We start from the raw sequence: 27,409 nt of genomic DNA, 5'->3' as shown, positions 1-27,409 counted from the left end.
TCCTGGCATGTTAAGTGTACATTATTTATGCAATAGTTTTTAATCTTTGGTATATTTCCTATGATGGGAGTATTCACTGGAGGCCGGTACATTAGTACGTACAGTAAAGCAGGGTTTTAGATTCCTCTCTAACATTATGCTTAGGAATCTTGCTGTTCTGTGGTCATTCTTTGGCAGTCCAAAGTCTAGTCTGACCCATTCCTTCATTGGGTTCAGTGGATTGAATTCTCATTGATTTTGCTGTATGGGTGACATGGGTTCTTGTTGCTGGCACAAGCGAATTAAATGTCCGATTTTCTCAGTTGTGGACTTAAGGCTGAGAATGTATTGTTGTTTGCAGTTTAAATAAAAACAATCTGTGAGGTTCTCAGTATTGTATCTTGAAGTCTGTTATGAAGCTCTGTGGTTATACTGAATAAGCAGCTACCTATGTTATATGACATCTCTTTAATAATGTAATACCTGCACTTTCACAATTGCTTTATTAACCTTCCTGCTTTCTCAAATTTGCTTGAAAATGCACCATTTTCCCACTATTTTTTCAAATTTTTCTCAGGGGGAAATCCGCCCTAACCCTCCTTAGGGGGTTCGGGCTCGCTCGCTACGCTCGTTCGCTACGGTGCAGTATGATTATCATTTTACGCCTTACCACTTTCAAATGTCACCAGCCGCCACTGCATTATTCCACCTTTGAGATGGCACTATCTTGTCCTGAGCTCTTCTATGAAGATACAGATTGCCCCCATTTGCAGGTGCTTTTCTCTTGAAGCATGTTTCACTACAAAGGACGTCTAAGTATTTGTAGAGGGCAAACTTCACTACCAAGGAACAGAGATAAACACTTACAGGAGCTCTGGGTTACCATTCAGGATCATTTATAAAGAAACAGGATGTTCACAAGTAATGAATCCTACCTATCGTGTGGAAGTGCAGTACCCGCAGAAGACGTTGGTTTTCAGCTACTTTCTGAATTACTCCACCCTGGCCGGACAGCAACACCTCTTTGTGGCGAATTTCAGCACACAAGTATGCATGATGGAACTGTTTCCACCATATATGGATAGTGGAGATAACCCGTAAAGGGGTGCAAATTGTCATTATCCATATTACTAGTGTCCCCGTTATACTGGGAGCTCTCAACTCGGTCAGGCACATTTAAATTACATTCCTTGCCTCACCGCCTTAATTTACATGGAGGAATTCCCTGGAGTGGGCACCAGAGAGAGTGGCGACCCAGGGTACATCAGCCAAAGGCCAATCTCAATGGCAGGACTTGTGATGGTCGCAGCACCTCGAAAGGTGCCCTCTACCACAGTCAAAATATGGTGGTGGAGCACACAGGAGGGTGGACAGGACTTCCACTAATTTTTGGCCAGTGACCTGTTGCCATTATCCTGTAAATTAGCCCCTAGCTTTCTTTAAAGGACACACTGTACCTGCTTTCTTTTAACAAAATTGTAATCAGAGATGTTTTAAGGAATTGGAAAAGTGGGGCAATTGCCCAAGCTGGGCCCCCTAGAAAAGGAAGATCTCTCTCTAGCTCACCTTTGTCCATTGCCAGATCTAAACACCTCTCCTCGTCTCCGCCTACCCCTAACTCTTACTCTGTCTCTCTTTACTCAGTGTCATCTTTAGGCCTGTGGGTCCCCAGAAATACATATTTCGATTATTTTTGTGTGAACCCAGTTACTAAAAGTTGTTCCCCATAATGCGAGCTTCAATTAGCAGAAAATGGGTGATAAAATTGAAAGTTGTTACGAACAGTGAGGGGTCCCTAAAATAGGTCTTGCCCGGCCCCAAAAATCCTTAAAAACACTGATTGTCCAAAAGTAAGCCAAAAAGAATAGTGAGCAGATCACAGACACAACATCGCTGTGAATAAAAGCAGGTGGCTCACGCGGTTGTTTTAAACAGCTACCACGTTTCTTTCATATTCAATCCACAAACCCCCATACTCAGGGTGCTAAAACTTTGAGTTGTTGAGCTGCCGCCGAAAGGGCAGCATGCTGAACACAGGCCCTGGTCCTAAAGTGCAGAACTCAACACGCAAAATCGAAACGTTATTTGTATCAAACGAGGCATGCAAAGAATGAATTTCTTGTATCTAATCATAGTACCTCCTTTCTCAAACAGCAACAAGGGCATTTCACTGAAATAACTCCACAAATGCCACGCTCTTTACAAAGATTTAACAACAAAAAATATATATATGTCAAATATAGCATGTGCACCTATAATTTTTTTTTATATATAAATATGTATATATCCCCATCCATCAACCAGGACCCTTTTATAATGGTGTACGTACATGTATACAAAACTACATATTGTTATTTTTACTTCAGGCAAGATTGCTATTGTGCTAACCTGAAAATCTACTGGATCACTTCATAGACAACAGTGTTACTGTAGTTTGACTGTATCAACGTGTTACTGTACTAAACTTTGTCCCTGTACATATAATTGTGTTAATAGATACAATATATAGTTGCTTACACATGGCTGTATGCCAACACGCTTCTGTATAGCGTCTTGCTGCATACACTTTACAAATCATTTTCTGCACACGCTTGTGCTATCATTCTTTTACAATCAGCTGTACATATAACATGTTACCACACACACTTTAATATATAGGCTTCTATTACTGTAAACGTGTGCTACTATTCACAGTAATGTTTCGCTGTGTACAAAGTTGATATTGTAAAAAACACTTATTATTCTGAACACACAACTGTTTTCCTACAGAACTGTTCCTGGACCCCTATGGACAGTATCTAAAAAATAAAAAAATAAAAATAATAAATAAAATCAATAAACCCAATGTTAGTGGTCGCCCATTTGGCCACTTGCCTAGTAGTTCCACTTCTTCAAGAAGAATCACAAATTGTAATGCCTGTGGAGTATTTTGTATGTGTTCCTCATCCAACTAACCCTTGTCATTTTTTATGATTTCAAGTCATTTTTATTGAATTTTCCAAAATGAACAGATAAGTAAATAACACATTGATAATAATAGACTATAAGAAAACACAATGATGATGATAAAAACAATAAGAAATACAAAGAAAATAGAAATAAAACCAACAAACATCTGATTACTCAAGTGCCTTACCATGGGAGCCGCAGTGATGCTGTAATGACATACCAGTGGTCAAACAATGACAGTTACAGCCGAATAATAGTGTCAAATACAATATAATGTATTTTATAATGTATTCTATTTTTCCTACGGGGTAACCCGCGTCATTTTAACAACAAAAGCAGTTTCAGCTTAAGTCCCTTCCTCATCCTCCCCACTCTCAATCCTTCTCCGTTTTGCACTCTTTTACCTACTCCCCCCATGCGGTCTGACCAGTCACTGCATTATTGCTTTACAAATACAACAAATGGCATCACAACACCTTGCCATGGCGCGCCATGTAATCAAACTTCCATCCAAAATTCGATGCCTCTAAAAATTACCAGGAATCTAGGGAGAAAACATAAAAAGAATGTAATCTTGCATCTTAAGGTGCAGATGTAAGTGCAAATAAAGAAAAAGTGAAAAAATGTGTAGTAGCAGACAATTGCCAACATGCCAACTTTTGACCGAAATCCATAGGCTTCTCCAACATAATTCCATTCTATGTATACATATAACTGACAGTAACGTTTGGTCACCACGCATCAAGCAATTTGTGCTTAAAAACAATACAAAACGGAACCTGCCATACATACAGCTCAAAGACTCTCCAGCAATGGACTACATTTCCCACAAAGCCCTAGTAAAAACAACTGGCATTGCAAATTCAGATTGCATGAATACTTCACTCCAAAAATATGCCGATACTAAATCATTTTCACAAATGGACTTAAAAAGTGCAAACTGTTATGATAAAGTTAGTCCAATTAATATGTGTCTGGGCATATATAGTCACAAGTAATTACATCTCTAAAAATGTCCCCACAGACATGTGAGGGTGATGGAGAGCATGCTTTAAGAGCGCTGTTAGCAAATGATTAATGCACAAAATGTTAAAGAGAGGCAGGGAAGGGTCAGTCACTGAACGGAAAAGAGCAGATAACCACCAGCAGTCGAAAGGAACAGATAACAGTAGAATAGCTACAGTCAACTGTTCACTGAGGAAGACACTAACAACAAAGAATATAATTTAGACGTGTTTACTGCACCAGGGATTTTAGATAATGTCATGGTTTTGTTTGCTGATATAATCAACTTGAATTTGCCATGTCCAATACTTATAGGAACGGAGATTTCTAAACAAGCATTGGAAATGCAATAGGTCTCGCATTAGGAAAGTTTGAACAATTGGTATTGTAAATGACACTTTTTTTATTTATGTGTTGGTTTTGAAAATAGCAAAAGTAATAGCTTTGTCAGTTACAATGTCAATAGTTTGAACTTTCGCAAATGTGACACCTATAGCATTTGTAATGCAATGTGTGTTGTCTTTACGTGACTTAGATGTATTGATATTGCAAATAACAATGGCTTTTAATTTTGTACATAATTAATACTTAAATAAAATTTATTGTAATTTATAATGGCAATAACTTAAACGTTTGTAAATTAATTTTGTGAAGATTATGTTCAGTGTATTTTATTGTGACGAAAATCCAAGAACATTGCATTTGCACCTGGTGGTGGATGTGGTGGTGGATGTGGAGGTGATGGTGGATGTGGTGGATGTGGTGGTGGATGCGGTGGTGGTGGTGGATGCGGTGGATGTGGTGGTGGATGTCATGGTGAATGTGGAGGTGGATGCGGTGGTGGTGGTGGATGCGGTGGTGCATGTGGTGGTGGATGTCATGGTGGTTGTGGTGGTGGATGCGGTGGTTGTTGTGGTGGTGGATGTGGTGGATGTGGGTGTGGTGGATGTGGGTGTGGTGGAATTGAAACATTGTTGATATTAATTACTGCCAACAAAATCATTGCTGTTACTCAACAGCAAACGACCATTGAGAAAGCCAAACTCCCCACCTGGCACATACCCCCTCATTTCAGGTCATGACCCCTATTGTTACATGACACTCAGGAGAGCTACTAGGACCCTCTGTCTCAATTTTTTAAATATATATTATGTAGCTGTGCAGCCTTGATCGCTCCAATTTTACTTAATATGTAATCTTGAGTGAATATGTAATTTGTTAATCTGTAACTCACGTCACGAGTAACTGCTGTACATATAAGTAGTGTTGTCTACTACCATGTCACTTTTTCCTTATGTAATTTACTTCGCTCTAGTCTAAAGCGCTCTGACAACTCTGGGTAAAGTGCGCGCTATGTTAAAAACACATAAATAAATAAATTGCAATAGTCCTGTTAGGTTTTTGGTGCACATCAATTTTTGTGTTCTATAACTGGATGCAATAAAGGAAAGCTGGGAGAGGAACCAAAATTCATGTTGGGTGGCACATACTATGGAAATAAATTAAATAGGCCAAAAACCTTTTGGAGACCCCCTCCCCCAAACACCTTTGCATCCCACTTATAGCCCAGTGACGAACAGTATTGGGAGGGGTGATCTGTTGGAATTGGAAAGGAGGGGGAATTTGTGAGGGAGAGCAAAAAAGAGCTGTAAAGGGTAGTGATGGGAAATTAGGGGGAGAGTAATTGAGCTGGGAGAAGTTCAAAGGGAGGCGAAAGAAGTGTGCGAGAAAGAGAGGGGGGGGGAGGGAGGGGGCCGTCTGAGGCGAGGTGGCGTCGGTGCGGTGAGAGGCGGATGTGGGGCGACACAACAACAAAGAAGCAGCGAAAACAAAGCAACATATGGCTGGGGAGTTGCAAAGACCGTAAATTAATTATAAAGGGAGGTGAGATAATGAGAGCACGTGGTCAGTCCCCTTGAAGGGGAGGGGGCAATGGCGGGCGCGAGGCAGAGACTGCAGAGTGATGCGAGGCTCCGGCGGGGTGGATTGTGCGCGAGAGAGATTGAAGGGGAGGGGGCAATGGCGGGCGCGAGGCAGAGACTGCAGAGTGATGCGAGGCTCCGGCGGGGTGGAGTGTGCGCGAGAGAGGAGGGAGGCTAAAGGGCGAAAGAAGTGTGCGAGAAAGAGGGGGGGGGGAGGAGGGAGGGGGCCGTCTGAGGCGAGGTGGCGTCGGTGCGGTGAGAGGCGGATGTGGGGCGACACAACAACAAAGAATTTATTACCCATATCATTGAATGTTTTAAAGGTTATATTGTCCACATTGTTTATATTTGCGAAGAAGGGCGCAGTTCAGCGACTTCTTCCGCCTTTATACAAGCGTTGGTGGAGGTCTAATATGCTTTTTGATTGGCGGAAAAACGTCCAATCCGGAAAACGTTACTATGGGAACACGACGCGTTTTTCTTCGCGTTATTCACAGCTCTTTGATCTTATCGTGTAAAGCAGCGAAAACAAAGCAACATATGGCTGGGGAGTTGCAAAGACCGTAACACGGCGGGCAGGGGAGGGGGCGGAGCGGGGAGAGGTGCGACACGAGAGTAGGAGGAGGAGGGGGGAGGAGAGTAGGGGAGGCACGGCCTAGCGGCCGTGCAATCAAGAAGTGAGGGGGCGGAGCTGGGGGAGGCTGTGAGAGAGAGAGTAGGCAAGGCAGGCGGCTGGGGGCATGTGCACGCGCTTTTAAGCTCAATGCGCATGCGCATTGAACTTAAATTTCTCGTGCACTGCAAGGAATCGCCACGATTCCTTGCAAGTTGAATAAAGAGTGGATAAGCCCCAATAGTCTCGCAAGCTCGATGCGCATGCGCATCGACAGGCGAGACCTAAAAATGGGAAAGTGAATTATTTTTGAAAGAGGGTAGGTACCTAAACAAGCATTTGCAATGCATACGTCTCGCATTTACAAGAGTTTGAGTTGTTGACAATGCAATAGCTTAAACTCGTAAATGCGTGACCTGTTGCATTGCAAATATTTGTTTGTTTACTAGCGCCCATGCGGCCCTTTCACATTCATGGACGCCACGCCTCATTCTTTAGACAAGCTGCGTCTAAAGAAAGGTATACAGTCGGATCCAGACAGACTGTTCCAGGATATCGATCATCTGCCAAAGGTAAATTTTTCTTGGCACAACCATCCACCTTCGCACCCAACGCGGGCCCCTTGTGACTGATGCGCATCTAATGGACTCATAACCACAAGTACCTTCTTCCTTCACCACCACCAGTGAAACCGGCTGGGTTCACTTTGAGTACTTTTTACTTACATCCACGGTTTGGCACACCTCACCCCCATGTGAATGAGCATTTCTCATTTCAGATGTCCCTTACATCGTAGGTCCTGACGAGACCCCACATCTCAGCGGGTCGAAACGCCGTCGACGATTATAGGAAGCGAACCATTTATACAGTGCCTATGATTGTATATGTGTGCTGTAATACTCTTTATAAGTTTATTCCATAACGGTCGCTTTTTCTGGAAAATATTTCTTTGAAACCTTGCAAATACCCTCACCAATTGTCACTTAACCGTTTTTTGGTTCTTACAAACACACTTGGGACACTTCGCACAATCAGTAAATTGTTTTGTATATGATTTATTTTGTACAGTGTATATGTTTAAACCCACTTTTTGAACAATACAAACTTAAGTATGGTACAAACATTTGTGTCATGAGTGCTCTCTCTCTCTTACATCCCTCCTTAACCCTTATTTTTATTGCCATTATGCTAAATAATTATCAACGAATTCCAATGTACTAATCCACTGGAACCTTTGTTTTCTACATAAAGTTCGCACCCTGGTTCCTGAGTGAGTAGGGTTCCCTTGTCCTTCCCTTTCAGCGTCTAAAGAAAGGGACGTGGCCGACATTAAAGTGAAACAACGGCATGGGGGCTTTGAAAAAGAGAAAAGCATCTGATTGTCAAGTAGACAAATAGATGTGTTTCCCAGGTTGAGCCTGGGCAGCGCATGCGACGCATGCAGTATGGGAGCATGGCTAAACAATATAGTGCTCCCGGCCAAGATAAAGACCGTCTAACAAGACAAGTAAAAGGTTCAGTCGTTATGGGAGGTAACACATTTAGACAAGGCGGCACCAAGGAGGGGAAAACAAGCCTAATAACGACTCGGAAGTCAGCGTTTACGAAGGACAATGACACATGGCAATTAAAAATATGGGGAGAGTGGGCGGGGCTTCAAAACCATGCTCAAATACTGCATGCCTCGCAGCAGCGCATGCGCTGCCCAGACTTGACCTAAAAATGGCCCGCAACGTCTGTGGAATATCATCATCATTATCATCTGGCCCCGTTAAAATTGTTTTCTGCGCAACCATTGCACTTGTGTTATCTCAATTTTCACAACACTACTTGCATTTTTCTTGGCCTTCCAGTTTACCAATTTCAACAAATGAAGAGGCTTCAGAACAATGTTGCTCGTTGTGGCGACCCTTTATCAACACATCACGCATTAGCAACCCCCTACTTGCTGCTGAAGTTGCTGGGAAGTGTATAAATTACGCACAGGTTGCTCTGTATGACTCACCAGGCCTCCTAAGGAAGAGGTCTTTTGAATATTAGGGACTAGCTGCCTTACTACACTCCCCTTCCACCCCTTCACCCCCTCAGAATAATGTGCACCAGACACCTTCACACTTACTGTTCTAAGAAGGAGCAAGGTTTGAAATGGCGAAGGGTCATTATGACTGCTTGTCCCCAGGTTGCGGAAAGTGCATTTCAGAACATGAAATCCACTACAGATAAACTCATGCTTCAAAGGATTTTGAAGGTGGTTCTTTTTCCAAAAAGAGTCATAACATGCTAAATTATCGTATTCGGTGCCCACAGGCCTTATGGAAGTTTGAATGTTCCATAAGTTTTGCTAACTTGACAACACCTTAGTGAGAGCCCAAGAATATCTAACCGTGTTCACACAAAGCTGACAATATGAATTGTGCAGACATATATTAAGAGTAAAATTCAAATTACATCTAAAAATACAGTGCACTGTTTGGGTAACAAGTTGCAAAAGATATACAAACGAAAACTATCTGGAACCATAGTGCGATACAGGACTTTTAAGTGTGTTTGGTTAGGATACACTCCCTGGGGCGGCTCCTCTCTTGGAGGGGAAGAGCGTTGCCCCACTTAAATACCGCAAACCCCAAGTTGAAAAATAAAATGGTAATTAATCAACATTTTATTTTTCAGCATCTCGTCCTGAACCGAGAGTCAAGATGGGGCAGGGCTTTGTGAGAGCAGCAGCAGGAAGGAGGGTGGGCTGTATGTGCACTTTTCAAAGTGCGCATGTCCTTTTGGCAGGCCGTCTTGCGATGGCCGGCCAGACATGCGCACTCTGAATCCTCCAACCCAGCTGTCTTAAGACAGCTGGGTTAGAGCAAGTGTAGGTCTCCAGATCGCTGTGGAGCGCAGAGACAGGCTGCTCCCTCTAATCAGGGTGCTGCTCTCATGCTAATGTGAGCAGTGACAGGACCGGTAAAGGAAGTTGCTGGGGCCTGCCCTGCAGTCGCAACAAGGTCCGGAGGGAGGAGGTGCTGTAGTAAGGTGAGTGTTTTTATAAATGTTCATTTTATTTGCACGTGCACAACCATTTATTTTTATATTTTAAAAACAAATTTGCATGCGTACACCCGCCCCCCATAGATGCCACCCGCCCATGTACACACCCCAACACATCTGTTGCAATAAGATGACAAACTTTAAATTAAAACTCTAAATATGAGAAGTGTCATCACGTTTACATTCAGATCAGGCACCAGTTACCTCCCAAAATTATTCTTCAAATTTACCTAAAAAAAAGAGAAAAGACTAAAGAGGAGTCAAAACGAAATATAGAGACATTTCTGTCTGAGAGCAAGTTTTTCCAAGTCAACTGGCTCATCCCAGACAAGACATAAAAGAGGGATAATATAATATCTGCTAATTATCTCCGAACATTCTTCTTCTAACAAGAATTTTATCAACTTTTCCCACCTCATCACTGCCTGATCTCCATGCTGGGAAAAGATTATTAAAAATACAAAATAAAATAGTTAAAATCATATGTGCAACATTAAAGTGCATTTATTTTGAACCAAATAGATATTTAAAAATGTACAAAAAATAATAAGTAGAGAGCCTGTTTTCAGGATAATCCTGAAAGCTGATTGGACGAGACGAGAAGAAGGCAACATGGACTGCAACATTTCTTTTCGAACTGTTTATATTAGTGCGTGTTCCTAGAGTAGGTCAACACACATTTTAACTCACACACACTCTCTATCCCACACATCCATGCTCTTGAGGCTGAATGCTCTCCTGCTGAACGCAGAAAGCCGATTTATAACCTTTTGATTTATTGCCGATTGTGGTTTGCTACTGTTACTGCATGATTTTTTTTGTTTATTTGGTTGAGGCTCTATTAAGTTTCATAAACTTTCTTTATGGGAAGTTCTGCTGATATTGATTGATTTAATTTGAGCTTTATCTTCCATCTCACTCTTTCTCTCAAACTTGAACTCTTTATGGGTTCGAACACCATTTTTGCCCAATTCTTAAATAGGGATCCTTTCCTTTATGGAACGCGCTTGAAGCTTTATCATATGAAATATGATTTTGATCTAACCATACTTAATCAATTCTGTTGATTGACTGAGATATTGAACTAATCGAATAAAGAGAAAGAGATTCTACTAAACTTTTAACGAAAATAAAAACCTTGAAACTAATTCAAACTCTCATTATTGACTAAACTTAGCATTAAGATTTGTGATTATGAGTTATGTAATGACTAGCTCCTAATTTTAATAAACGGCAGCCATGATCCGTCGCACATGTTCTTAGGGTGGAGAAAGGTGAATCTCCATTCTAAAGATAGATAAATAGAAGGAGCGATGATCAGCTCTGCGCGTGAGACGATAATATTTACGTTGATTCTTGCTACAGCAATGTCATTGCGATTCCTGTCAGTGTCTTCTTTATTGCAACAGTGACTGTTTGCTCAATACCAAGTCTGCACCACAACGGCAAATCCCACCTTGCAAATCATCACACAAATGAACTTGTTATATCCTGCTTCATGTCATGTGTTGATGCTTGTCCAGGGACTACCACTCGGCAGGTTCTCTGTTCTCATCCAGGCCTGTAAAGTCAGAGTATTCCAGGTCAGAACTGTTCCTGGAGTGTCAGTCAGGACAGATTGGGGACGGACGTGAAGTAAGGCCAACGTTTCTGGTGGAGCAAACTTATGGTGTAGTCAATTTATCTTTACAGGAATGTTCAAACTTGCTGGACACAAACTCACAGAAACTTTAAACAATTAAGATCAGAAACACTGAAACAAAAAGAAAGAAAAAAAAAAAGCAGGAGATGAAAACACAGTTCTTGCTCCACACCAGCACTTTGACCTGTGCGTAGTAACGCATCCTTTGGTCGCACACCCATGCCTTAATTTAGATCTCATAGGAAGCACTTAATGTTACAGAAACATCTCACAAAATGTCTTCCCTGCCAAGATTTTCACTAACCAATAAACACTCATCACCATCTGACCTTGTTATTTCACACAAGACAAGCATTATCTACTTATACAATGTTTGGACTTGTATCCAAATGTTGTACGCTAAAGCTGCCTAACATTGGTATGTCACCCTCCCCACACACAAATTATCTAAATAAATACCTTCAATGTGAATTATTTCAATAGCCTAATGTCACACAGTCAACATACCATCCTACAGGACACCAAAAGAACAGCAATGCCCCATTGATTGACACGTTTCTCTGTTTTACGTAATGCACATACAATAAGCAGATGCTTGTCTGCCAATTCCTTTTTTGCCAAGACCTTTTCCTGCATTTCAGCTCCTAGTTATCAGACGGACTGATGGTTACAAAAAATGAATTAGACATTAGGGTGTGTTCTTTTTTTAATTATTTTTCAAAAACCTTTATTGATCAATATTGCATTGCAAAGTTACATGATTGCCCCATATCAAAACATCATATACAGACATGCGATCTATTTCAGCAAAGGATCCCTCGAGTACCAAATGTATGAAAACAATGCAGAGGCAATATCAATAGGAGCACCAATACAGTGGGGTGGACCCCAGAAAGAGCACCTTAGGTGAGGGAAAGAGGGTCGTTGAATAAAGGGGAGGGGGAGCAGGAAGCAAGCAGCTTATTGACCATCACCGGCGGCCGCCGCGGGCGGGTCGCCGCCAGGGAGCGCAGGAGAGGTCGCCGAGCGCTGGGAATCGCAACTTAGGAGGTAGGACGTGAGTGGGCCCCATATGTCAATTGGGCGGGATCTCGCCGGCATGAGGTCCGAGAATTCAGACCGAGGGTCTGGCAGCCTGAGGCATCTCCGAGCAAAAGGACAGCCTTAGGTGCGGGCTTATGGCCCCAGCACATGGAAACCTGCGCCGCGCAAGGCAAGTAGCGTGGTGGTGAAGCAGCGGGAGGCATCAGGGCAGTATTTGACAAAGCCTAAAAGGCAAGGTGGGGGGGGAAAATCGGGCTGAACCAGTGACGAGGTGATCTCTGAAATGGCGGCGCAGACCTCACGCCAATACGCGGACACCTCGGGGCACAACCAGGTGCAGTGTGAATTGTCAGCCGCAGGAACAGAGCAGCGCAAGCATCTGTCATTTGGAATGAGTCCCATCTTGTGCAGCTAAGCAGGAGTCCGGTAGAGCCTATGTAAGTATTTAAAATGAATAAGGTGCATACGATAATTCAGGGACAGGCGTTTAATCTGGTTACAGCAATAGAGCCAGTCAGCTTGGGAGATTTCGTCACCCAAGTCCTCACCCCACGCCACACTTGCTCGGTCAGAAGAGATGGAGGACGCTGCCAGCATGAGGGCATGGATTTTAGTGACTAGTTTTTGAGGGGAAGGGGACGTATAAAGGAAGTCAAGATTGGCCATCGAGGGAGGGGGGCTTGGGGAACAAGGGGTGAAGCTCCCTGCAGAGGGCTCTAAGTTGGTAGTAGAGTAGGGTGCCCATGGGGGTGGAGTCGGCAGCAAGGGAGAAAAAAGTGCCCCCCAGGGTAGAGATCGACACTCTAGTGAGCCCCAAGCGATTGTCGTGCTTAACCATCCCAGAAGTTTGAAGAGGAGGGAAAGCCGGATGATGAGCGATTGGCACCTTATGTGCTGAGAGCATATCGGAGCCTGAAAATTTACGAAGTCCCTCCCAAGCCTAGCGCAGGATCTCGACCGTAACAAGCTCATTGCGTGGGAGTTTCGCTGGGGTGACAAAGGCGGTCGAGAGTGGCAATGGGGCAGCAAGGTCGGCCTCCACTGCCACGTGCGGCTGAAAGGGAGTTGGATGGATACAAAAATAAAAAAGCTGGCTTGGGCACTAAGGGCATAACGTTTAAAATCAGGGGGTCGAAGGCCGCCGTGCGACATCGGAGGCTAAGGATGTTATATGCGATCCTAGGCTGTCGGCCAGCCTAGGATCGAGAACGGATTTTGCGTAAAAAGTGGGCAGTGAGAGGAATGGGAATGTTCAAGAACAAATACAAAGACTTCGGGAGCACCACCATCTTAGCAATAGCTATGACCCTGGCCAAGGTTAAAGGCAGTCGGTTCCAGAGGGGGAATCTTTGACTCAGACCAGTCCACGGCACGGCCAAAGTTAGCTCTCCAATGTTTGTCCACGTCCCTACTCAGCTAGATGCCTAAATACCTAGTGGGGCCCGAAGCCCACACGAAGGGGTAGTCTAGAGGGGGAACAACCTTTACAACGCAACTTTTACAACGCACTACCATTACAACGAAACTTTTACAACGCAACATCCATTACAACGCATGTCTTTACAACGCAACCATTACAATGCATGACACTACAACGCATACCACTACAACGAATGTCATTACAACGCAGTCATTACAACGCATACCATTACAACGCATAACATTACCATCCAACACTTACCCTACTGTTGCACCCCCTGTGTTAGAATAGTAATTTTTACCCCTACACTCTCCAACACTTACCCTACTGTTGCACCCCCTGGAGTTAGAATAGTAATTTTTACCCCTACACTATCCAATACTTACCAAACATGCAATGTAATGGTATGCGTTGTAATGGTATGCGTTGTAAAGGTAGTATGCGTTGTAATGGAATGCGTTGCAATGGATGTTGCATTGTAAAAAATGTGTTGTAAAGGTATGCGTTGTAAAAGTATGTGTTGTAACGTCATACAACCGTCTAGAGTGAAAGGCGCCGTGGCATCAGTGAGGGGGAATAGCACAGATTTATTCCAGTTCACCTGAATTCCAGAGTAACCCCCGAACCGTATCACCTCATGGACCAGAGGGCTGAGATTTTCCTGAGGATTACGCACATACAGAGCAACATCGTCCGCCATCATGGAGACTAAAAGAGCGAGAGCCGCAAAACCGATGCCTCGTTGGGTGTGATGTTGTCGAAGTCTGGCTGCAAGGGGTTCCATAGCGATGGCAAAAAGCATGGGTGATAGCGGGTACCCCTGCCTGGTGCCTCGCCCGATGACTCAGATATTTGACCATTAATCCGGAGATGGGCAGTGGGGAGGGTGTACAGAAGTAATATTTTGTGGATGAAGACCGGGCTGAAGCCCAAGTGAGGAAGGAGATAAAAAAAGGAATGGCCACTCCAAGATATCGAAAGCTTTGGTGGCGTCAAGCAGGGCAGCCACTGCAGGAAGCGCAGGGTTAATTTGATGAAGGACGGAGAAGATTGTCCGGAGATTATGAGAGGTCCCGTGGCCGGGAAAAAAAACGGACTGGTCCGGACGGGCAATAAGCGGCATGAGAGGGAGAAGGCGGGAAGCTAGGAGTTTGGTGAAAATGTTATTGTCCGTTTTAATCAGTGACAAGGGACGATAGGAGTCTCTCAGCTCGGGGGGTTTGTCCGGTTTTAGGAGTAAAGTGAGGAGAGCCTCGCAAAGCGAGCGGGGAAATTGGCTGGTCTCATAAGATTCATTATACATGGCAGCCAAGTGCAGAACCAGGCTGTGAGCAAAGGATTTATAAAAGGAGACTGGCAGGCCGTCCGAACCAGGGGCCATATCACCAGGAATAACAGTGATTGCGGCTAAAATCTCGTCTGTAGAGAAAGGCTCGTCAAGGAATTTGAGGGGGTTGCCGAGCCAAAGGAGTTGGAGGGTGTCAAAGTATTGGTCGAGAACCACACGCAGGGGGACTGAGCAGCCGCGGGAGCCAGAAACGCAAGAGCCCTCACTTGCCACAGGGCGAACATGGCGCAATGCATTAAACAGGAAGTTCTCAGTAAGAATTGAGCTAAGGAGCGTGGCAGCGCGTGGGTGCGAAGCGTTGGGGCCAAAGTGGTCTAGCGTGGTGGACAGTTTAACATTAAAGTCGCCACCCCAAAGGAGCGCAGCAGGGCCAATAGATGAAATGTGGTGCCAGAATAGTTCAAAGTAGTCCGGGTCATCGCTATTCGGACCATACAGAGCAGCAAGCATCAATGGCTGGGCCTGAAGGGTGCTGTGGAGGATCACAAAACACCCCCCAGGATCAATAATCACTTGGGAAGTCTGCCAGACATTAGGGTGTGTTTACTACTTTTTCTCACCCACCACATTTCACCAATAACTCGGCTGACGTGAACCAATGCTAAAGTGGTTTAGCACACGAGACCCATGAAGCAAATGAGAAATGTAACACAATCTAAGAAGCATTTCCAAAAGTAAATTGGGGCTCAGTGTTCAAAAAGGAATATAGATTTCAATTTCTCCAAATATCTGCTTCAAAGTTGGCAAAGCCTTACCTTTTCTATTGTGGCCAAGAACTTCATTATCACTTATAACATTGAGTGCATTCCTTCTATGTGCTCACAGAGACCCTGGAACCCATGTACATCGCCACCAAGTCAAAGGCACTATACACTAGTCTTGTGGGGACACTGTTACCACGCTAAAACCTTTCTCCATTGGAACTGGGACTAACTATGCCCTCATCTTTGAATAAAATGGAAGGAATGGAAAAATGTGAGCAGGGGTCACACTGACCAATGAAGCACACTGTAAATAGCAATTCTCCTCTCCTCTGTATGCCTGTCTACCATAAAACAGTAGGTGGCCAAAACAAAATCTATCATACAACTTTCTAACAGCTGGGGCCCTGATGTCAGATCTTTAAATGGAGAAGTGCATTACCTGCACAATAATAACCCCTTGTGTCAATCTCAAGCTTTGAGAGGGTCTCTCTCATCAAACCTTGGGGCTAATCCCATAGAGATTAAAACGAAGGGCATCAAAAGCTTTCCTGGCACACTCCAGTGAGGTCCCCTACAGAATTCAAAACAAGAGACCGCATAAATCTTTCTTTTTTAATGACCACGGAGATTGTGCATCTCATATCCCCAAAACGTATCTGCATTGAAGGCTCCTGCTACTTCATGTGTGAGATAAACATGGATTGTGTCTTGCATCACTAACCCGTCCCCCCAAAAAATGAGGTTCAAGTAAAAATATGCCTCCTCATAATGTTAAAGCTTAATCTTGATCCTCGTTATTAACCTGAGTCTTGCATTAATCAGCAGAAGATAAACTATAACCAAAGCAATCACAAAATTACGTTTTTCATTTCTCATGCCGGTCAATGAGTAATAGCCAGAAAATGTACCTTTGCCCAGCACCATCACATTTGTTTGTACACATTTGCTAACAGAGAGACAGTACTTCAACAAGCCCTCCTTGGTGCCCAACATCTGGCAAAGGGTAATAGTAGTGTAAGCAATCAAAACAACATAGTATGAGAATAGCAACTCAAGGTTATCCACCGCTCCTCAGAGAGGAATTTCGTGGGCGGTAGGAAATTAGTGTGTGTCAGCTCATTCACTGGTTCAGTACAGGCTCTAGGAAAGTTCAAAGTATAGACGCCGCTAACAGCGACCAGTGTTGCATCACCACACCTACATGACCACAACATTGTCATTGATACAAATCAACTAACAGAATCAAATACTTTGCATAAGTCAATAAAGGCAAGCTGCAAAAAGAGAATTCTTGATGCAGCGGTATGGCATTCCTTTTGCCGGACTCCCATGGCACATTGTTTGGGGTCAAGGACAACAAGTTTTCATGTGTATTTTGTCCCTGGGACAAGTAGGCCCAACCCAGAGCAGCACAACCCCTTTGGCTATCAGTTTACAGTACCACATTATGGATCAGGCAAGGGCATTGTCTGCAGTTAAGGTAACATTTGTGTCCATATATTAAAGCTGTTAGAACTTGTATTTATGGTTGGTTATTACAAATCCTTTCTTATTAGGATGAGCACTCTAAGGACATATTGTAAGCTTGGACTGCACTTCTTGCAATGGGTCTATTGTAAACATGTGTACATGAGTTTCCAAAGTTTAACAATATGAGGTTACATACAATGCTCCCAGAATGCTCTCTAATTAGATACAAATATCTGCAGAATCTTGAAAGTAAGATTGATGATCCTTTGCTTTCAAAATAAAATGCTTGCAAGAAAATGCAAGTAAGAAAAAAAATGTTTTTGCTAAACCACTGTGAAATTGTACGTAACATTTCTTTAAAGCATCATTTAGTAAAATATGTTGATTCATGCAAGTATTTCCCAAAAATGTTCATAATGGAAAATCAGTGCACCAGTTTCAGCAAGATAATGGGAAACATGAAAATAAACAAGCACTGGGAAAGCCAATAGGTTTGATATTGGTGGTCAGCCTTTTGGTTTCGTCAATGCATATCTTGTAATGATATTGTTTTTGTAAAACGTTATGGAAGCTGCCAGGCCCTCACCATTATAACAAACGTCTGCAAAAAGCAATAATATTTTTGGTCTCAAAAAGCAAACATTGCCACAGTAGTCCCTGGCACTGAATAAAACGACTTTCTGTACTGATATGCCACTTGTGAAAGAGTGGAACTCAGTCGATGGATAGAGGTAGAATTGTAATTTGTTTTAAATAGTCTTGGTTTACTACAGACCTAATTAGGGGCCCAATTCTTAAAGAAAGTCACAACATTTCAGCCATAGTATATGTCCTTGCATTAGTGCAGATTTACGGCTTTTGTAAATTTACAGAAGTAGACCAGGAAATCGTACTCCTAAAAAACACTGGCGAGCTGCTTCTTAGCATGAACAAATATGCAAGTATAGATTTGCTCATCAGAAAATCTGTTGAGCATTTACAAGTTCACTTTCTCTCCAACCACTTTTTTCTCGACCCTAGAAGTCGTTTTACTTCTGCCATTGTCAGGAGGAAATTTCCAATCTTTCTCAATATGGGAAAAGATTGGAGAAGATCTGGCAAAAACCTTAAAACATGCAATTTAGTAGGTTTGCAAAGACTCAAAAGCACAATCCAACCCCGGAACTTTGCTTGGCCCTCCTCCAGCCCTAGTATGTAGATCTGCGGAAAGATGGCAAAATAAAAAAATTGCTAGAATTCAAACCCTACTATAGTATGAGCCCTGGAATAATCAGAAAGGCTAATATCAGACCTTTTATATAATGAAATTGCTGCCATAATGTGCAGCTGCACTACGTGGCACCAAAAGAGACAAGCTGATTTTTTTTACAGGACAAGTGGATTTATGAAGCAACCTGTCCCATGGGCAAGTAGATATTTTACTAAATTCCACACCCCTGTTGATGGCAACAAAGATCTATCTGGACAGGCTGAATGAGAGGAACCGCTTCCCTCTCTCCTAACCCTGCAGAAAGAAATGCTTACAGTTCAGTCAGAAATCCTGATCCTCACTCCAGGCTTGAACTTCCACAAAGGAAACTTGGCACACACCTTTGCGTAAGCATCAAGAAGGGATATCAAATTATATAATGCTGGCTCTGTCCTATCCCCATCACCCTTCTTGACAATAGGTACTCTTACAGCCTGCCTCCAAGATGGGGGATGCCGACTTTATGCAAGGATGGAGTTTGTCACCAAACATAAAACATTTACATACTAGTCCAAATTGGATTTAAGAAGGCCAAATGGACCATGAAGTGAACTGGCACTCTGCTGGGTTTTTTACAAGCTTGTACTCTAATGATTCTGGCCATTACAAAAATGTCAAGGATGGAACACAACCTTCGTTGCAGATTCTTTCCTTAAGGGCAGAGTGAACTTGTGATGCATATATGCTGCTTAAGTAATCATATCTTGCCTCTTTCAAGAAGCCAGGAGTAGAAGGTTTTGGGGACTGAATGTTGGCAGTTCACACCAACCACAAGAAGCCTCTGGCAATCTGACTTTGCACAGTCAACTTAATCTTCTAGGAAGCCCCCCTCCGAAATGAAAATTCACCCCATCACATAAGCCTGTATAAGCAAAAGAGGATGTCAAAGGGACAAATATCACCTCCTATAAAACCTCATCAGAGATCTAAATGGACCTTTGTTTGGACAAGTGCGCTGCCAACAATTCCCAAACAGGAATGAGTGATCATAAGTCAGCATCAGAAGCAAGGAGTCATAGGAAGAGAGAGCAAACCAACAAGCACAAATACAAGGTAACTAGGACTGTCTCACAGCAGTACTAAAGAGACTAATTCTTGATATGTTGATTTAGGTGTGCCAGTTAAAGTGCTGCTTGGTTCCACTCCGAATATGTACATTAACGACAGTCAAAATGAACCGCATCAATCCCAGTAGAGAAGTGACCAAGGAGAAAAGAACAAATCGAAAAGACACACCCAAGGCACAAAATCTGTGCCATAACCTGCAGTCAACTAGAAAAGAGAATAGACTAGAAGCCAAGAGAGTCAGATGAGGACAAGGCAATGTTTCTGGGCATGACACTTAAGACACGGTTCAGTTCCACTTGTGATCTGTAAACCAAAGACACATTCATTTTGAGCCACAACAGTACCAGTGAAACAAGAACAGAACTTTTACCTCTTGGCCCAATTCACCTTCTTTTATCCTATCCCTTGTGAGAAAGTAAGTCAAATATAGGTTTCCTGCTTGGACCTTCCAAAATAATCAACTATTCCCAAGCAGAGAAAAGGAAACCTGAACTACCAATAAATTTAATGTGAAGCAAGCTTTATAACATTTTGGAAGATGCTGGTGCTACGGAGGCAGTGGTGTAGCAAGGTCAGGTGGTACCCAGTGCAGAAATTCCTTGTCACCCACAGCTTGACAAAATGGCAAACATATATGTTTAAAACACATATTTTTGCCATTTTGTCACCCACCTCAGTGATGACACCAGGGGCGGCCCGCACTCACCGCACCTTCCTTCCTACGCCACTGTATGGTGGAGGGAAGTATTTGTGTAACAAGCTCAACAATTGTTTCCATTCATTATTATTTGTGTGTAAAACAGTATACAAGCAACTTACCAAAACTTTATTTTCCACTTTGTCGCCCCTAACCTCTAGCTTTATTTTCTTCCTCACCGCAATCTTGATCTTCCTGCCAATAACATCCCTGACACTTTCTGGAATGACAAGAAAATTCATGTCAAAAACTTTAAGGAGCACGTACTCTGCTGCCAAGACCTTTTAGTACAAACATTTTACTGTAATGGAGCTCTAAAAGGGCGTGTTCTAACAAATCTTTCTGCTCGGGTCATTCAACAGTGGTTACGCTGTGGTCTGCAGTGCTTCCTGCACTGAGCAAAGAGCAGGCTCAGGTAAGAGACAAAATATGCTAGGAGTTAGCCTACTTGGTCCCCAGCCTAGACAGAGGTCACAGACAAAAGTGAACCTCACTATGACATAGCAGGCTTGGGTGTTGCTTGACTGAAGTGCAAATACTCAAACTGATGCCAATGCAAACTGAGCGCAGGAAGTGCCCCATCCCTCAACAAAGTGCTTCCCGGTCCTTCGTGGAGCTTCAGCAGCCTTTGAGCGTACACGTTTCGCTGTAACATGATGCAACAAGGGCTTGCTCTAACACGCCTCTGTTATTCTGCAAATGTGTTACACTCCGGGCCCGATTCACAAAGGTGTTGCTGTGAGTAGGTGTTCTTACTCTGGTCCTACTCCTAGCTTACTACTGAATTCCAGGAGTAGGCCAGGTGAACTCCGGCCTTACTCTTGCCATTTAGTAGCAAGCCAGGAGCACTTCAAAAGTAAGTCACAGCAAATTCTGTGTGAATCAGACCCTCAAACCTGGAGTGCTTCCTGCTTCTGCCAGTCAACCAACCTGCAAAGAAAAGCAGGCAGAAGCAGTCACCAAGCCATGCCTACCAACAGGTCCAGGACAACAGGTTGAATTTCAGCCAGGCCTAGCTTTTTTTTTTAAAACAACAGTAAGCATGGTGGCATCTGTAAGCCATACTTATAACAAGCCTATTGACGCTTTGTGATGTCGGCAGGATAACAAGGACTGGCTGACACTCATCCTCATGACATGGGTAGTTGACATCTCTTAACAGTGTCACCAGCGCAGTGGTCACTAACAAACTGTTGGTTTTGCCATTAAAAGAGAGGTTTAGGGCTTTTCAAGGAAACCTCACCTAGAAACCACCAAAAGTAATGGATGGAGTTCTTGAATTTATCGTGGTCATTGGTAATTACTCTAAGTCGCAGTTCAGGTATCCCTTTCCACAGTGGAACGGGATCAGGGCTCATCTGCATAAAATTGATCGCTGTCTGGGATGGCAAATGGACCAAAAATAATGGCCTACAATCCAGTCAGAGTGATTATCAGTGGTTGAGATGAATACATTCCAACCAGCACGTTTTTGTCATTTTCAAAAGGACCTACCTACAAAGCTCAGGTCGCAGGAGGCTGTGAGCTTCATGTCATTGTTGCACAGCCCTAAACTCAGACAATAATACTTCCTGCCAATTAAAGCTCAACATATACTGCTAGGTTTATCATATAACTCCATGTCACTCAGACAGCTCGTTTCCAGTCCCTAATATGTGTTTATCAAATCAGTGTATTCTGAAAGTTGTAGTCATGGTTACGTTCGCCTGAGCTAACAGGTCTTTTAATCTGTTTGGTCTTATACTATGTACGGACTACAACTCCCATATAGCATTGCACTAACCGCTTTGAAAGGCAGTGCAGAGTGTTAGGCGTAACATGAGGCCACTTGACAGCCAAGCGATACCACAGATCTCAAGATGCTCCAAGTTCCTCCTGGGGAAGACTCACCCAATCCTATATTTTTCATCAGATTCAGCTACAAGTCGATTTGCTTTTTTACTTTAAAAGCACAAGACAGTAGGTGCCAGAATGCTCCCTAGAAAGCATGCAAGTGCTGCACATACGGTTCAATGGTGCTGGGCAATGAACACGAATGTGTCGTTACTTACAGGTAATCTTCATTACCCCAATTAAGGTCCTTCTCGACCCAGTCCTGACATTAGTGAGGCAGGGGGGCGATACAAAAGGGGATGATGGACTGAGCGCTTGAGCAAATCAAACACTCACCCCCAGTCAACTGATCTGGGTTTAATCCATCACCATTCTTTAGCTCACTCCGCCACCCCAGTTCAGACATGGCCATATGCAAATCAGTCTGACCCTGTGCCTCATGGGAACAGTCCAGCCCGAACTGCCAAGCCATGTCTTCCCTTAGTGAGGCGGGATCACCTCACTATTGTAAGGACTGGGGAGGCGGTGCTAAAGTGGAGGTAGGACAAGCTCTCTAATTAGAAAAAAATGACCTGACATTCAATAATTAGATTGTCCATTAAAATACTGGTTGGTTAAAAAAAAAATCAATGGAAATTGGAGCATGGCTATGTTTGGGTCCATAAAATAATCTGATTGGAAGGCTCTGATGGTGGCAGGTAAATCATACAAGCGCACCTCTGCTCTGCTTGACCATTGGCTGCTCGTGTAAACATTAAGTTACTCAACCCTCCCCCTCTTGGACTTGGTAGTGAGGTACTGACACCCCCTCCCCCTTTTTTTCGCCATGAAAAGCAAATCCCTGTAATCCTCACAACAAATCCCAAGCGGTAAAGACAGCAGCAGCCTATACCGCGCCCCCACCCTCCCCGCGGCCCCAACCTGTGGTGCATGGATGCATTTTAGCCTAGCGAAGCAGAGGAAACTTCCCTAGCAAGGAGCAGCCTCCTGTCCAGGTGAACCCCCCACACATACACCGGCAGCAAAAAATGGAAACCTTACCCAGCAACTCTTTGGGAATATCCGAGCTCTCTTCGGTCATTTTGTCCGCCTTTTGTTTACGCCTGAATATGCAAAATGTTGTTCCCTTTTAACGTATAATCCACAAAACGGTGGTTGTGCTGTCAAAAAACGTGGCGGCCGATGTAAAGTTGCCTGCGGCAAGAGGCTATTCCGTTGTAAGGTGTCTCTTCCAGGGCTCCCCCATGCCTCTGCTGTTGGAGTCGGTATTTTGGATGAAAACCTTCAGTGTGTTCCAGTTGGGAAATAGAAGCGAGCATTGGCTGCGAAAGGAGGAAGGAGGAGGGCGCTGGGAGGAAAAAAAACACACCGAAGCGAGGGGGAGGGGGCCACCGAGCAGCAGCAACTATTTTCTCTTTCGCCACTATAGCGGCTTTATCTGCTTTCCTTGCTTCCTGGTACAAGCTGGTGCTTGTCTTGTGATTCCCTCCTCGAGCCCGGCGGCGGCAGGCTGACGGCGCTCCCTCTCTGCCTGCGCCCGAACGGGGCGGCGCGGCTCCTGGGCACGCAGGCAGGGGGTGCGCCTCGAAGGCGAAGCAGCAGCACCTAGGGAAGGACGGATAAACCCTCCCGGGATCACGTTTTATCTGTGTACATCTCGGTTCTGCTACATTACCTTTGCGTGGTGATGGGTGGGGACTCTTGGTGGATTATGTGGTATCCGTTCCTTAAATAAAATGCGCATTCTCGGAAAATTCAAGCAGGCAGGGGCCGCCCCCTTTACTGCAAACAACATTTTTATGTCAGGTATTCCTAGACATATGTACTCAGCCTTTATTTAGGCGCGAGGCGTTGTGGCAGCATATACGACGTTGAATTTTACAATCACAGCTTTGTTTACATACACCGCTGAAAAAACTCCCTTTCTAAATAACGGGTGTTTTCACGCACCGTAATGACATATGCCAGCATTTAGCAACACCTAAAGAGGGAAGGTTAATAGGCTTGGCTAAAATTTGGACGGGCGATATCTCCCTATTCCCATGGATTGGAGTGGAGGTAATTTTTAGCTGGCGGAAGCTGAAATGCTGGCATTTTTGCCTACAATCCAACATCTAAATCGGAGATGTAAAACGTACTCAAATGAACGACCTCAAAAGGATGAACAGCTGATTTCACCTTGCTCGGTTTTGAACCGGTGAACTTGAATTTGCACAGTAGTGCACTCTGACCGAAAGGTACGTGAATACAATATCCAGCGAGCCCCGGTCTCTCAATATCTTTTCACGTTTATGGAGTACCTACTGCGCTTTTTCAATCCATTTTGCCTGTTGCTCACAGCCAACCATGTTTATGCGGTACTGCTCTTTTCTAATTTACATTAATATTCTGTTACTGTTTCACGCCGCACCTCACGTTATTTCACCTACAAAGTAACCCTTGTTTTATTTTCTCATATTTTGCACAGGACGAGGCGGTGACACTTTGTTCTTACTGAAAGGAAGCGTGTTTGGACACAAATATACCCCAAGCCAGACCCCTCTTTTCACAGAACCAGTCCGGCACAAATCACTGTCAACTGCGACTCTGTGGGGAGAAGGGACCCGGGCCGTGCCATCTGCTGGTAGAAACACAGAAGAGGCGTTCCCTGCTTTTGTTTATGTGTGTATGTTTGCAGTTTTTTTCTATTTCACGCCGCCCCCTCAATCTGTAGTGCATGTCAAATTGTGAACAGATGGGGGGAGAGGATACCTTTCATCAGTGCCATCCATATGGGAGATATTGCATGTTTGCTTTACCATATCAGGTTAAGAGTACTCTTGTATTGCAATCAATATGGCGGTCGTTGGTTTTAAGTGGGCAGTGGGATTCAGCAACTGCTTCTCTTTCACTTAATCAACTCGAATTTATAAAGCACCGCTACTCACCCGTGGTTGTATCCAGGCGCTAGGTTCTTGCTGGGATCAGTCGAAGAGCAGGTATTCAGTCCCTTTAAGCATTCCGGGAGAGAGGATGATGTTTGAGGTGAAGGGGGAGGTCTTTCCAGGATTTAGCAGCAAGGTAGGAGATGGACCATCCTCTGCTGTAACTCCGGCAGATGCAGGGAGTGTGTGCAAGGGATGCTGAGAGCTGGTGTCTGGAGGGTTGTTAAAAGTTCAGGCGGTGGTTAATGTATGCTGACTCTTGGTCGTGGAGGGCAATGTAGGCATATATCAGCATCTTTCCTGGATGAGTAGCCAGTGGAGGTTCCTGGGGTGGGGGTGATGTGTGTCCATTTGGGGAGGTCTAGAATGAGTCTGGCAGCTGAGTTCTGAATTGTCTGGAGTCTCTTCAGGAGGTGAGTGGTGATTCCTGCAAAGAGTGCATTGCCGTAGTCCAGCCAGCTGGTGACTTGAATGACAGTTTTCCTGGTGCTGACTGACTGAAGATCTTTTGGAGGGTGTGGAAGCTGGCAGATGAGCCTTAGTTGATCTGGCATTTCATTGCAAGTTTGCTATCCAGGTCGATGCCAACCAAGGTTGCTGGTGTGGTCTGTCAGTGTGGGTCTGAGTTTGGAGGGCCATCAGGTGTCATTCCACTGGGAGGTGTTGTTCCCAAAAATCAGCACCCCTGTCTTCTCTGTGTTGAGCTTCAGACAGTTTGTCTTCATCCAGTCTGCAACACTCATCATGCAGTTGTGGAAGTTGGTCATAGTGGTGAAGGGGTCTTCTGAGAGTGAGTGGATGAGCTGGGTCCCATATGCCTAGGATTTAATGTTGAAGGCATGGGTTCTGACGATGTCGACCATGGGCGTTATGTAAATGTTGAACAGTGTGTGGCTGAAGGACGAACTTGAGTGAGGCCGCAGATGGTGCTCTTGTTTTCCGAAGTGAAGGCTGGTAGGCGGATTCTTTGGATTCGTACTGTGAGGAAGGATGTAATCCACTTGAGGGCGTCTCTCTGGACCCCAGTGTGGTGGAGAAACTTGATGAGTGTGTGGTGGGATATGGTGTCAAATGCTGCTGAGAGGTCGAGGAGGATCATGGCACCTGTTCCCCCCCCCCCCCAACACCCCCCCCCAGTCGAGGAGGGTTCTGATGTCAGTGGAGGCAATCAGGGTAGTCTTGGTGCTGTAGTTGACGTGGAAACCGGATTGGAGGCGTCCAGCAGGTTGTTTCTCTGCAAGTGTTCAGTGAGTTGGTTGATGGCCTTCTCCAGGACTGTGGCAGTAAAGGGGAGCAGAGAGACGAGGTGGTAGTTCTTGGGTTCGTTGGGGTCACCAGAGGATTTCTTGATGAGGGGTCTGACTTCTGTGTGTTTCCATCTGGCGTGGAAGGTTGCCGTGGTGATGGATGCCTTGAGAATGGAGGTGAGTTTGCTGCTGATTTCCTTGCTCCTGAGTTTGCAGAAGTGGTGGGGGCAGTAGTACATGGGTGCCCTAGTATGGATGGATTTTATGGTGGCAGTGGGACTCTGAGCTATTCCCATGCAGTGAGTGGGTGGTTATGGGTGGCATCAGTTGGTGTGATGAGGTTGTAAAGGTCAGTGCGTTGGGGTTTGAAGTTACTGTAGATGGTGAATATCTTGTTGAGGAAGTAGTCCGCTACTGTGCTGCAGAGTTCTTGGGAAGGAGAGTTTGTGTTCTCGGTGGCTGACAAGCTTGAGAACTCTCTGACGATGCTGAAGAGTTCCTTGCTGTGCTTTGCGCTCGCTTTCATGCGGTCCGCCAGGGCTCCTGTTTCATGTCTTTTAAGCATTGTTAGTATTTGTTGAGGGCTCATTTGAAGATAGCTCGGTTTGTGGGGTTTTGCTGGTGCACCATCTTCTTTCTATCCATTTGCAATTTCATTTCATAGTCTTAAGTTCTGGTGTATACCTACTTGCTTGTTTAGTGGATCTTCTGCAATGGCTGTCTTGATTTGGTTGACTTTGTTGGTGCAGTTGATGGTGCAGGTGGAGAAGGGCACCTTTTACACCTAAAACTCAACAAACTCAAGCCTTTCAGGGCGTGGCTTAGGGGCTGATGCAGATGGTCGCGTGAGCTGAGAACTCTGCGCCAACCCCGACATTTCTCCTGTTTGGGGGCTAATATCGCCTCTAAAAGGAATATCCGCCGACATGCCTCATCGTCTTGAATGTGCCCACAGCAGTTGCCGGTGGAAAAGGCATTGTCCCTGGGAACCAGAGGACGAACTCGAGCGAGACCCCAGTTGCTTAAAGTGGCGCTGTTCTGAGGGGTGAAGAGTCGCTCAGAAGCGGAGCGCGATGGACAGCTGATGCGGCAGCTGAGCGGAGGATCGGTGGGCAGAGACTCCTAACCCCAGCAAAGTGGATCCTGGAGCGGCCCGGCTACTTGCTGCGGAGGGGATCCTGGAGCGGTGGCGACCGAGGCAGAACACGGAGGTCTCCCCCACTCCTCTCGCCCCCTTCCTCTCAAAGGCGTAAGTG

The 27,409-nt window shown here is 44.6% G+C and overlaps 1 protein-coding gene across 2 annotated transcripts in view; it reads right to left on the bottom strand.

Moving 5' to 3' along the window:
• CARMIL1 (capping protein regulator and myosin 1 linker 1) overlaps positions 1-23,525 on the bottom strand; it is a 1,033,060-nt gene extending 1,009,535 nt beyond the window's left edge. For both annotated transcript variants that reach the window (XM_078687906.1, XM_078687907.1), the window contains exons 1-2: positions 23,024-23,525; positions 20,272-20,369 (exon numbers count right to left, since the gene is read on the bottom strand). In XM_078687906.1, coding sequence (XP_078544032.1) covers positions 20,272-20,369; positions 23,024-23,063 — 138 coding nt within the window. In that variant the 5' untranslated portion in view covers positions 23,064-23,525. The remainder of the gene's footprint in view (positions 1-20,271; positions 20,370-23,023) is intronic.
• Between the last annotated feature and the right edge of the window lie 3,884 nt (positions 23,526-27,409).

The sequence above is a fragment of the Lissotriton helveticus genome, chromosome 4_1 (assembly GCF_964261635.1).
Source record: "Lissotriton helveticus chromosome 4_1, aLisHel1.1, whole genome shotgun sequence".
Taxonomy (NCBI): Eukaryota; Metazoa; Chordata; class Amphibia; order Caudata; family Salamandridae; genus Lissotriton; species Lissotriton helveticus.
Note: the sequence above shows the minus strand (reverse complement) of the source record. Positions and strands in the feature narration are given on the sequence as shown.